At 57.1% G+C, this 12854-nt stretch overlaps 2 protein-coding genes across 2 annotated transcripts; one reads left to right on the forward strand and one right to left on the reverse strand.

Annotated features, from left to right (window-relative positions):
* Positions 1 to 153: 153 nt before the first annotated feature.
* NCLIV_068340 (hypothetical protein) lies at positions 154 to 4698 on the forward strand (the record flags this gene model as incomplete). The annotated part of the gene is made up of 2 exons (XM_003886386.1): positions 154 to 1868; positions 2457 to 4698. The coding sequence occupies 2 exons, from the start codon at positions 154 to 156 to the stop codon at positions 4696 to 4698; spliced, it is 3957 nt and encodes a 1318-aa protein (XP_003886435.1).
* Positions 4699 to 6610: 1912 nt separating this feature from the next.
* NCLIV_068350 (conserved hypothetical protein) lies at positions 6611 to 12228 on the reverse strand (the record flags this gene model as incomplete). The annotated part of the gene is made up of 2 exons (XM_003886387.1): positions 6611 to 6711; positions 7308 to 12228. 2 exons carry the CDS (start codon positions 12226 to 12228, stop codon positions 6611 to 6613), a joined length of 5022 nt encoding a protein of 1673 aa, XP_003886436.1.
* Between the last annotated feature and the right edge of the window lie 626 nt (positions 12229 to 12854).

A 12854-nucleotide genomic window follows, 5' to 3' on the forward strand; every position in this document is an offset into this window, starting at 1 on the left:
CTCAAGCACACGCGGAAGCTGTGTTGGGGGGACTTTGTGATTCTCGCCCGGACCAACAGAGGGCTGAAGGATCTGGAAGATCTCCTGCAGGATCCTCAGGTTCTCCACTCCGCATTTCGTTCTTCGCCCTTCCCCGACACAGACCCACTGCCGATGCTGGCACTGTCCCCTCCGGGATCAGAGGAAGCGGCGTGGTCCACGGTTCGAGCCGACGAGCATCTGGATGAAAAGAAGACGAGCTCGCAGAAATACTCGCATCCCGCGTCTTCTGCCTCTCCTTCCTGTGCTTCCGCTGTTTCCTCTTCTCCCCTCTCCGCTCTCCGTGCAAATGCTTCTTCCGCGTCTTCAGTTCCGAGTTTCTCTCCGTTGTCGCCGGCGTCGTTGTGGTATCGGCCAGACCGGCCTCCCGACCCTTCGCTCTTGTGTCCTCTCTGGCCGTCGTTCGCCTTCCCTTCTGCGTTGCCTCTCCACAGCACGGCCCTGAAAAGGCGAGGAACACATATGCTCAGGAAGCAAAGCGTGGTTCTCGTCTGTGCGTACTTGCGCTTGGCTGTGGATCTCGCCCACGACGCTTCCTTCCTGCGCGTGCTGAATCGCCCAAAGCGCGGCCTCGGCCTCGCCCTCGTTCGCGCGCTCTGCCGGTGCCTGGAGAGTCTCGAGGGGAAACCCGAGGCTGGGAGAGGAGGCGAACCGGGCGAAGACGCAGAGGACGAAGAGGGAGGAAGGACAGGAAAGGGAGGGCAAAGGAAAAAGAGAGAAAGGGAAGCAAGCCGTCCACAAGAACGCGGTGAGAGCGACGAGCTAGGAGATGAAGACGACGGGGACGGCGAAGCAGGCGGGGCAAGAGGCAAGCAGGCCGGAGGGAAGAACCTGGTCAGTTGGGACGCGAAATGGAGAGAGGGTCCTCTGGAGGGGGTGGATCGTCTCCGGAGAACCGAAAGAAGGCTGTACGGAGCAGATCAGGATGCACGCGTTTTCTCCCTCTTTGAGGCAGCTTGCCTCATCGCTGGGCTCGACAAACCCACGCAGGAAGGTGACAGAAAGGGAGTCCTCAAAGGTGAAGACAAACGCCGCGAAGGCCAGGACGGCCCTTCGCTCTTGTCACGAACAAACGAAGGAGCGGACAAGTCCGACAGCTGCCAAGGAACGGGCCCTCGCCCAACCGCCTCTTCGCGTTCTCCGTCTTCGTCGCCTGGTGGAAACTCAGCGAGTCGGAGACTCCCGAGGGAGACCGACAAACCGTCCTCGTGGTCTGCGTCTCTGGTGAAGCAGGCAAAGTGTCCGGCCTCCGCTGTGGTTCGCCTGCGGCGTTTCCTCGAGCAGTTGCGGGAGCTCAGAAGCCTCACTCAGCAGCCGAGCGCGGGGGCGGGGGATGTCGTCCTCTTTATCCTCAAAGCGCTTGGCGTCGAGGCGTTCCTCGCAGGTGTCTCCGAAGAGGAGACAGCCAGCGAGAAGACGGAGAGGGAGACGGTGAGGGAGACGGCTAAGAAGGGACGGAAGAAGGCGGCGCGTACTGGTGAAGCGCGAGGGGATGGAATCGGAGACTCTAATGAGCGGTCAGGCGGCCTTTTGGAATGCGACGACGGCGAGAGAGACGCAAAGGCATCGGCAGCAAAAGCAGCCGACGCCTCCTCTCTGAGCAACAAACTGGAGGATGTTTGGGCACTTTTGCGGCTCGCCGAAGGGTACACGCCGAACGCCCTGCAACCGACAGGGTGGGACTGCGTCTGGCGGTTCCTCAAAGACCTAGCGAATGACCGGTGCGGAGAAGGAGAGAAAGCCCGGAAAAACACGATTTTCCTCTCCACCATTCACCAGGCGAAGGGCCTGGAGTGGCCGGTCGTGATTCTGGCGAAAGCGAACGAGGGGTGAGTACGCAGAGACGTCGAAAAAAACGGAAGCAGGAGGACGGCCAAACAGAGAGAGGAGAGAGGGCGAACGCGAGGTAGAGAGACAGAAAACGAGACACATTTGGAAATGGACAGAGAAAGCGACGTAGAAGCACTGTTCACAACTACATTTCTCTCCAGACATTTGCATACATACGTGGAGAGAGAGAGGAGAGAGTGACAAAAAAGAAGGAGCGAGAAGGGAAACGAGAGAAGAGATACGAGAAAGAAGAGATATGAGAGAGAAGAGAGTAAGATAGGTATTAGGGAGAAAAGTCAGTAAACAGAGAGCGAGGGCAGTGAAGTCCGTAAGCAAGGGAGGCGAGAGGACGAGAAGGAAAGGTTTGAAATGAGAGGGAGAGGAGATGACGCGTTTGACGCGTCTCGCTCCCGACCCCCGTTCCTTTCGAAACAGGCCGCGCCAACCCGCGTCTCGGCGGGTTCCTGGATGTGTGCGTTTTCGTTTTCAAATCTGGTCCCATGGCGAAAGCACCCTCCTCTCTTTTTTCTAGCCAGCTGCATTTCCTTGTTCTCTGCGCGTTTTGTCTGTGTCTTCCCGCATCGTAGGCACCTTCCCCTGTCGAGTGAAGACGCGTCGGGGTCTTTTGTGTGTCTCCCTCCACGTCCTCGGCCTCCTCCGCGGGTTCCTCTCCCCTCTTCTGCCTCGTCGAATCCCTCGTTGCCGACTGCCTTTTGTTGTCCCTCTCGCGCCTCATCATCCGCCTTGCCGGCCGCATGTGCTCCGTCTTCCTCTGTTACTTCTTGTGCATCCTCTTCCTCTTCTTCCTTTCTCTGCGTACCTCCGCCGTCGGTTGCTGTTCCGGCTCCCGTCCCCTTCTCCTCGAGCTCAGTCGCGCTGAGTGCGGAGGCCCGTAAGAAGCGCAGCCTGCAAGAGGAACGCGCGTGGGCGACGATGATCGAGAAGAAGAAGGTGGAGGAGCGGGAACTGCACGAAGAGCGGCGCCTCTGCTACGTGGCGATGACGCGCGCAAAGACCCAGCTGCTGGTGACCGCCTCGAAAACCGAGAAAAGTGGGCAAAGCCTCCGCCTCTCGCGGTTCGTCTCGGAGGCAAAACTGTTTCATTTCCATTCGCTGTCCGCGGGCGGCCTGCAGCCGAAGCGAGAGCGAGGAGACACCCCCGGGCGAGCGGCTGCAAGAAGCGGAGACTCGGGAGATCAGCGCCCAGAAGGCGGAAGAACGCTGATGGACGAGAATCGAAACTGGAAGGAAGAGCGAGAGAGACGCAGAAACCCGGAAAGCAGCAGGGCAGAAGAAGCGCGAGAGACCGAAGACGAGGGAGAGGGGTCGGGAAAGGCCGAGAATTCCACAGGAGAGAGAGGCTGTGTCTCTGAGGGCGGCACAACGGCCAAGCGCGGCGAGAGCGAGCTCGACCGAGAGAAAAAGCACAAGCGAAAGAGCCAGGCGAGCGAAGAAGACGCCGTCGAAATCGACACAGATATCAGAGACCTTCTTGAGCGGAGCAGTCCTCCGACGCGAACCGGGATGTGGGGGCGTTTGCTGGAAGAAAAAAGGAAAGGCCGCCAAACACTCACGTCGCTTGCGTGTCTCTCTTCGTCGTCGATTTCCTCCACTGGTTCGGCTTCGTCCGCTCCCTCCCCTTGCCACTCGCGTTCTGTGGTGTCTCTGGAGTCACTTGTCCCTGCCGCCTCTTCCCTTGCTTCCTCGGACGCGGCTGTGGGAAGGCGGCTGTCAGCTGGCGGCTCTGACGCCTCGCGATCTCCGCTCCTGCGTGCGAGGGAGACGGGCGGCGGGCTGCGCCTGGGGAAGGCGGAGACGGAAAAGAAAGGCGAGCGAGAGAAGGACGAATGGCGCCGAGGGCGTTCGCAGGCAGAAGCCTCGGCATGCCCAGAGTTCTCTGCGGCGGCTGCTGAAGGCGGAGGAGCCGAAGGGCGAGAAGCGGAGGAAACCCAGAACGAAGACAAACACACCACTCGGGGTGTTTTGCCTCTTACGACGGCGGCCGAGGAAATCATCACGCTGGAAAGTGACTTCGAGTACGAGGTAGACGCGGCGGAAAGCTCTCAGGAAAAGGGAAAGGAGACAGAGACGCAAGGACTGGCTCCCCTCGAGAGTTGCTGTTTCGCGCATGCACGAGGCCGGCAAGACGCTGTGGAGAGTCTGCAAGACAGGGAGACGAACGAAGGCGCCGATAGAGGCGAGAACGCCAGACAGGAAGACGCGAGACAGGGCCAACGGGAAGGAAAAGAAAGCAAGGAAGACAAAGAGAAAGCGAGTGGACGGGAAAGGCAGGCGAGCAAGAACGATCAGGCGAGGCGAAGCAGGAAAACGGCCCCTGAGGTAGGAGCTGATTACATTTGCATTGACGAAGATCGAGACAGGAGCCAGGGAGAAGATGCAGAAGCCGACCACGAGACAGAGACGAGACAGGCAAGACTCGCGAAGGCAGAAACCACGGTGGAGGATTTCGAGAGAGAAGCGGATGGATTCGAATCGCCCAGAGGCGAGGATGCAGCCGTGGGAAGCGCAGACGAAAACGAAGAATGCGGAGTGAGGAGAGAAACCAAAACATTTTTTCACAGCGCCCAAGACCTGGCCAAACGCGTCGCTCGGTCGTCCCGTCTTTCAGGCGGCTCGGCGGGGATCGAACTCCCTCCGCCACAAGGCCACGATCTACGGACTCCCAGCAAACCTCACGTTGACCCTTCCATTGTTCCGTCTCCTTGTTCTTCCGGTGCGTCTTCCGCCAATCTCGACGCTTCGTCTCGTCGCCTGGGCAGCGCCGGTGGGACAGTCCGTCCGTGGCGTCGTTTGCTTTTGAAGAAGTGAGAAAAGGAAGGGACGAAGCGACTCGACGAGCGGGGAGAGCAGTCTGCGGAGATCCGATGCATAGGAGCGAGGGGACGGGGGGGGGGGGGGGGGATGAAGAAGCGAACAGACTGTGAGAATCAAGTGCATGGAGCCCGAAAACGCGGGAGAGAGACCGTGCACGGCGAGACGACGGCGTGGACGTGGCACCGTCGGAGGTGGAGAAGCGAGCGGCAAAGGACAAAGATCTGCATGCAACCTGCGCGTGAGTGGAGGATCTCCTCAGAGAGCCGAGCTGTTTTGTCTTGAAGTCTGACGAATCGGGTTGCAGCCGGGGGAGGCAGTGAAGAAGCGAAGAGCAGGATTGAGCGCAGGCGCTCGAGTGCGCCGGAAAGAACGTAAAAAGCGCCAGGCAGAAAGCATTTCCGAGGCTGGCAGGCTGCTTCGCTCTCTCAGGGTCTGGATCGGCAGAGAGGGGGGAGACAGGGGAGTTGACGAGTTCTGTCTCGAGACGCGTGTTAGTTACGGAACACTTCAATTTTCATTTGTCGTGCAGGCGTGTACCGTACCCTTTCGTCTGCCGCTGTCAACTGAGAAAGTGTTCTCTCCCAATTACCCGAAACAGGCCGATTGTTGATGCGCTGCTGCTCGAGACTCGACCTCAACAACTCGCCTTCAGGTGTAGCTACACCCGCACGCCTTCGCGGCACTGCGCGCGCCTTGGAATATCCGCCAGCGAGAGAGCGAACTGCCTAGAACTCTCGGGATTCTTTTCAAAAGTTAGAGGAAAACCACAATCGGGGTGTCTCCTGGGAAACCACTGAGAATATCGGCCAAGGACGACAGCTGAAATGAAGTCCACCGCCTGCTGTCCTCTGCATTCACACGTGCGGTCTACCTCCTTATATATATATATATATATATATATATATATATATATGCATGTAGAGCGCACTGTGAATGCAGAGGACCAGAAATATCTTAGGCAACTAACGGAGTACTGATGTGTCGATACTTGGCCGTCTCTACAGTCTGTCACACCCTGCGTATATATTCACACGCATATGCTCATATATATATATATATATATATATATATATATATATAATTAGATGTAGATGAATACGTATGGGGACATCGACTTACACTTATTGAAATCTGCCAACGTCGGGCTGAATATCCATAGAGAGACATACGTGTATAGATACGCTTGTTGATATCTACCAACATTTATCTGACACATACCGATATATCTTTCTATCTACCTATTTATATATATATATATATATATATGTATATATATGTATATATATGTATATATATATATATATGTATATGTATATATTTAGCTGTAGGTGTGTGTCTTTGTGCACCGAGAGCAGACAGTCCTGGAGTCTCTTGAGCGGAGAAAGCATTCGCAGTTGCAGAGTGAAGAGGAGCGTACAGACGCGCTAAGAGGAAGACTGTCACCGCGCGAAAGAAGGCGGAAACGCGGAGCAAAAAAACAGCATGTTCGCCTTGCTCGACCCAGGAACCCGACGCATAGACTGGCCTTCGCTGCGCCAAGAAGAAAAGAATCTCAAACAGGTTGCTCGTCGCGTTATCACCACCTCCCAAAGAAACGAGAAACCCTACACCGCAGGCCAGCACCGTCAATCGTTTTCACGCACGTAGACGCGTGCCCATACAGACGAAATCAGGCAAGACAAAAGGGAGAGAGAGAAGCTGATGGACGAAAAGCAAGACGGCTAATGCAGATAGAAGAGTGATAGGACAATAAAGGTAGGAAAACGACAGAGATGGAGATGAAAGACAGAAGAAAAGATAGGACGAGGACGGATATTCTGGCGAAGAAGAGGCCGATGAAAGAAGGAAAAGGGCAAATTGAGAAGAAGAGAGAGAAGACGGAGAGGACGAAAGTGTAATGATATGGTTAATCTTCTCCGGATTGCGACCGCCAAGGGGTGGCGAAGTAAACTCCAGCAGCTTGGAGATACGCCTTAGTCGCTGCCATGCTGACTTGCATGCCTCGCGCTGAAGAAAAATCACACGAGAGACGACCGGAGAGGAATAAACACACTTCTCATTGCTTCACATTGCTCCTGCCTCACAGCTCGCCACTCGCACCTCCAAGGGCTCCACACGCCCGGCTTTCTCTTCGCAAAGGCCATGGGGTATTCCACATCTGTTTACGGCACCCCACAATGAATATATACGTAGATAAACGGATGTATGCAAATATGCAAATACCTACACATTTATCTGTATTCATATGTGCATATATATACATAGATATTTATGTAGAGAAAAACAGACATATATATATATATATATATATATATATATATATATATATATATATGCGGTGCAAGATTAGGCACATCCGTGTCTGTTAGGTTTCCCGTTCGTCTTCTCGTCGTCTTTCCTGTGTGTCTACCAAACTGCTGGACGCCTCACTCGTGCGGTTTTCACCGCGTTCGCATTTGGTTTCTAAACGGATGCCGCGACCTTCCTTAAAACTCCAGAGATGGACAACCGAAGCCAGGCCACTGCCGCGCTCCCGCCTGTCGCCTCCCCGTTCTGTCTCTTGTCACTTTCATGTGATCGTTTTCGAGAGTCTTGTCACTCACCTCTGAGATGTAGGTACACTTCCTTCAGCTCCACGTTCTGGTGGGTTAGCAGCTTTTCGTACAACTGGTCATGGTCCATGATGGCAACTTGAATCGCTTCTGCAGAAACTTCGACTTCGTGCTTCTCCGGTGTCCGTCTCTTCTTTCTCCTCGCCTTTGCTTCTTCAGAATCCTCCCGTTCCTCTCTCCGCTGTCTGTCCTCGTTGCTGTTTCGCTTGCCGCCCTTTCTCTTCCTCTCTGACGCCTTCGCTCGGCCGCGCCTCGTCTCGCCCTGTCCTTCAACTGTCTCTGTCTCCGCTCCCTCGGGTCGTCTCTCTGTTTCTCCACATGCCGCCACTTGCCTGTACGCCTCCGGAACCCCGATGCCTCTCTTCTCCCCTCGTTCGGCTGCGCGTTCTTCCCCGTTCTCCTCCTCCTCGTCTGCTGCCTCCTCTCGACCTCGCCGACTGCGTCTCTGGCCCACAGCCAAAGGGGTGCTGCATACGCCTTCTTCTCTCTCGCTTATGTTTTCTCTCCTCTCGAGCCCCGCGCCTCCTTCGTCCCCTCCCAGGGCGAGGCTGTCGCCTTCGGCTCCTCCCCAAGGCGCATTTTCACCTCCGCCGCGAGTCGCCTGTTTCTGCCGCGAGAAGGCGGATGAAGGGGAGACGGTCGAATCCCCGTGTCGACGCGACGGCAGTCTAGCGAGGGCTGAACTCGCCCGTTCTGAACTGCGCGGGAGTGTCTCCTCGGCAGAAGAAGACGCCGCTTGGGGCTCTGGGGCTTTCCAGCTTGTGTGGCTTGTGGAGCGGAGAAAATCAAAGGGCGGGAGCGAGGAGAGCGGATGCAGAACGTGCGTCACCAAGTAAACGCAAATGCGGTGAAGCATGCGACGCAGAAGCGGGTCCGGAAGTCGCTTCTTTAGACCGAAATGGCGACCAAACGCCGCGACCAAACTCGCGTCGGCCGTGCTCCAATCAATTTCACACAGGATCGAAGAGGGGAAGGGAGAACGGGAAGCGGAAGACGAGGCAGGAGAGAAAGACGACAGAGCACGAGGGAACGATCGAGCAGGAGAAAGAGGAAGAGTCGTAGCAGCTGCGGGGGAAGGGGTAGGTACGTGTTCGACTCCTACGTTTTCTGCGTCTACACAAGGAGATTCGCCTCTGGTATCTCGAGGAGGCTGACTAGGTTGCGGCGAGAACGCGAGAGACGCTCCCCCGCCGAGACGAGCCCTCAGCCTCTCCAGCAGAGGGAGAGCGGCGAGATCGTGCAGGCCATGGTTCTTCCCAGATTCCGCAGACGAGAACAGAGATCGGCACGACGTCGATCCCTGTGAACTGGAGAGAGAACGCAACGAAGACGCAAACGCCCGCGGAGATGCGGAGGGCGAAGACGGCTGAGGCTGTGAAGAAGAAAGCGACTTCTGGAAACAGCTTGTCTCGATCTCGATTGGCCGCTCTGTCCATTGACAGGCATTCTCGTTTTCCTTTGCTTCTTCGCTTCCTCGTCTCCGTGTCTCGTTCCCAGGGAGACTGGAGACCAGCGTTGTCCCGTTCTCTCGCCCACGATGGCCCTTCTCGTCTTTCGGGGTTTGTGGGGAATCGAGGCATCGCTTCTGGCTCTGTTGGCTGTCTGTGCGCGGCGGACTCGAGGCTTCACTTCCGTCGACGTCAATAACCTCAGCCGTTCCTTCCTTCCGTTCCTGCTCTTCCCTGGGAGTGTTGTCGACGCAGGCCTGGGCGTGGCTTGGCCAGACAGATCCGGTTTCCGGAGCAGCCCCCTGGCCATGCATTTTTCGCTGCGGTCCGGAGTCTCTGGGTCCACCCTTGTCTCGCCCTTCCTTTCGGGCCTTTCCTTCGTTTCCCCCCTCCTTGCTTGCTGGATCTCTCTGAGTGTCTGCATGCGCTTCTTTCTCCTCGCCAAGAGTCGCTTCGCCGCCTCGCCGCTCTCCGACGATTACGCACGTCAGCTCCTCGACATCGCTGCCGTCCGTCTCCACTCCGCATTCGGTTTCTTCCCCCTCGCCTTTTTCGCCGAGCGCTGCAACTCCGTCCTCTCCTTGCCAGCGGCCCGCGTCGCCTTCGTGCTTCTCGGCGCCGCCTTTGTCCCCGCTGGCCACGGACGCCCGACAGCCGAGGTCGGCTGTGCGCCTTTTGCTTTCCTCGTTTTCGCCTTCACTCTGGGAGAGATTCCCCTCGGGACTGCTCCGCGCTGCCGGACTCGCCAGGGCTGCATCCGCGTCTTCCGCCGAAAGAAACGAGGACGCAGAGACCGAAAATGCGCCGTCTCGAGGCGAAGAGACCGTTCGCGCTCGCTCGCATGCAGGAGGCGCATGCACCTGCCAGAGCGAAGACAAAGTGGGGAAAGAAGAGAACGACGAGACGGACAAGAACGAGGAGGCCACAGGTTGCACGGGCGAGCAGGCAGTCGCAGAAGCCCGAGCTTGAGGAATCAACTCGTTGTTCTCTGCCTGGTCTGCGCGAGAAAGTGGAGGCGCGAGATTTGCAGGCGTCTCCTCTTGCGGGGGCTGAGTCCAGGAGAAGAACGAGATCCAGTTTGGCAGAGAAGGCGCGGAAGAAGGAGCAGAGGGCAAAGAGGCAGAAGCGGAAGAGGAACACACGGACGAAGAAGGCTGCTGGAGATTCTCCCGGTCTCGTTGTCCCCCCTCCGGGTTGTGGTGTGTCTTAGCTTCAGACGAAAAGCCTCGTTCTTCTCGGGTTTGTGCACGGACACCGGCCTGTTTGTCGATGGCAGTCACCTGCCGACTCTCCTTCTCGCTCCCTCTTTCCCGCTCAGATCTCGCCTTCTCGAGGCCCACGCACGTCCCTACCCTTCCCGGGCGTGTCTGCGCACGCTCGTCGAGCGAGTCGCTCTGCGGGCCTGCCTGCACGCCTGCGTCGAGTTCCTCGTCTTCGCGCTTCGCTCCAGGTTCCCCTCCTCTTTGGTGCGCAGTACGTGCGCCTACTGCTGCCGCGCCTTCCGCCAGGAGCTCCTCAGCGTCTGTCTCTGGCGTCTCTTCTTTTGCCTCGCGCGTCTCGTCGGCCTGTTCTGTCTCCTGACTAGCGCACTCTGTCCACTGCGAGTCTGGGACAAACAGGCACCGGGCGCACGTGCATGCGCTTCCGTTCGCCGCGCACCTCAGCACTTCCTCAAGGAAAAGGTGGAAGAAGAAGAACCCGACGCCTGCGTTGGCGTCGCCTCGCCTCCAGGCTTCTTCGCCCTTTTCGCGCAGCTCTGCGGCCGCGTCGGCGATCGAGGCCGCCGACTGGTGTCGCGCGAACTGAAGCTGTCGCAGCGGCGCGGGAAAAAACGCCTGAACATTTGAGGGCATGGCCGAGAGCCAGGCTGACACACAGTCCCCGCGCAACCCTTTACGCAGTGCAGACGCCACTCGAACGAGGGCGGAAGGCGAACGAGGAGACGCAGGAGCAGACGAAGAACAAGCAGTGGAAGAAGCATCTGCGGCGGACGAAGACGGAGGGGACGCACACAAGGACGTAGCTTCTAAATGGGTGCCAGCGGTGTCGGGATCGGCTCTGCGTACACCCTTCCCTGCTTCGTTGGGTTGATCCTTTTGTGGTTTGTCGGCAGTGTCTCCCGTATCCATTCGCCCGTCATCCTCTCTCGCTGACGATGGTTTACAGCGAGCCGCGGAAGAGCCGTGCCATTCCCCGCCGACAAGAAGGAAGTCCTCCTGCGGCCGACGGGCGGAATGCGACTGCATGCACGTGCGCATGAGACCCGCCATGTGATTCGAGCCGCGTGCAGGGTTTGGGTTTGTTCTTATCGCGGCTCTTGGTTCTCCTTCAGGGTCTTCTGCAGCCGCTTCTCTGCGTTGCCGCTTCGCCACTTCGCTCTGGTTCACGGACGCCCCGCCCTGGTCTGCAGCGAGGCTGCTCGCCTCGTCTTGGAGGCCTTCTTCGTCTTCGAGCGTGCGCGTCTCCTCGTCTGTGGACGCCTCGTCGGTCGCGTCCTCCGTCTGCGATTCGCCCCTCTCGCTCTCAGACGCTTCGCGCGTCTGTGCAAAGGCAAGCGCAGGAGACGGCGGAGGCCAGCGCACACGCGGAGCGAACGCGAGAGTCCTGGACGAAGCTCGGCAGGTCGCCAAGCCCCAAAAAGAGGGCCGCACGCCCGGCCGCGAGGGAGTGTCGCGTCTCACCGGCGCTGAGGGACGGAAAGCAGCAGAGGCGGAAGAGGGAGACGAAGAAGACGAGGAAGAAGAGAAAGACGAGGAGGAAGAAGAAGAGGGAGACGAGGAGGAAGAAGAAGAGGGAGACGAGGAGGAAGAGACAGAAGGCGAAGAGCGAAGCGCGGAAGAGATGCGCGAGGGAGATCCGGTGGGGGGAGATGCGCGGCGAGAATTGGAGAAAGGAAGACGAGAGATCTGATCGAGTTGAAGGAGCAGGAGTTGCTGTTCGTCAGGATAGAGAACCGACCTGGAAAGAGCAGAGAAGAAGCCGTCGAAGACTCTTTCGTCGCCAGACACAGAAGCTGGACTGAACGCCTCTCGCGTTTTGTCGTCGGTCCTCCTCGGTTTCTCTCGCACGTCGTCGCAACGCCCTGCCGTCTCTCGCGCAGTTGGTTCTTCGCATCCACTGTCTCTCGCCTTCTGTTCACCTTGAGAGCTTCCAGAGGGAATCACTTTTTCCCACTTCCCTGGGCTTTCTTCTTGCTCGTCCAGGGCAAGTCGCTCTCCGTCAGCGGCCGACGGAGTATCAGCATTGTCGGCCGAGAGTCCCCGCTCCTCGAGTCGCCACAGAAAGGCCAGAAGATGTCGTTGCTCTCGGCGGAGTTTCGCCTGAGTCTGAGCAATGGCGAGAAGCCTCTCGCGGGCTTGTTGGGCGAGTGCCGCGGCCTCGGCGGGGTCCTGCGAATCGCCGCCGCACAGGGGCAGGAGAGACAGAGGAGACACGCGCACGGAGAGGCAAAACGCTCGATGCATGCGTGGCCGATTGGGATTCAAACGAAGAGGACAACACGCAGTCGCCAGAAGAAAGAGGCACAGGAATCAAACGCGAGAAGACATGGAAAGGAGGACCCGGGGGGGGGGGGGGGGGGGGGGGGGGGTTAAACAACCCCCCATTTAAAAAACCCACCCCAAAAAAAAGACCAATTCCAAAAAAAACCCTACCCCTCAAAAACCACAATTCCCCTTGGCCAAAAAACCCCAAAAAACAAAAAAAAAACAAACCCTCCCTAAGCCAAAGGCCCATTACCCCAAACCAGGCAAAAGCCTTTAAAAACAATTTTAACTGTTTTCCAACTCTTCCCCCCCTCCAACTTTTTTTTTTTCCAACACCCCCCAAAATTGCCCAAAATTAAAAAAAATAAAAAGAAAAAGAAAAAATTTTTAACCAAAATTAAGTTAACCATTAAAATTAAAATACCCAAAATTGAGTTAACCATTAAAATTAAAATACCCAAAATTGAGAAAACCAAGGAGGCCTTCTTGTTAATTTTTTTGCCCCCTTGCCCTTTCCCCCCCCTTTTGTCCGGGAACGGGGAAACCAAAAAATTCCCCCTTTTTTGCCCCCTTTCTTCTTTTGAATCCAAGGCGAAAAGCCCCCC

The sequence above is a fragment of the Neospora caninum genome, chromosome XII (genome assembly GCF_000208865.1).
Source record: "Neospora caninum Liverpool complete genome, chromosome XII".
Taxonomy (NCBI): Eukaryota; Apicomplexa; class Conoidasida; order Eucoccidiorida; family Sarcocystidae; genus Neospora; species Neospora caninum.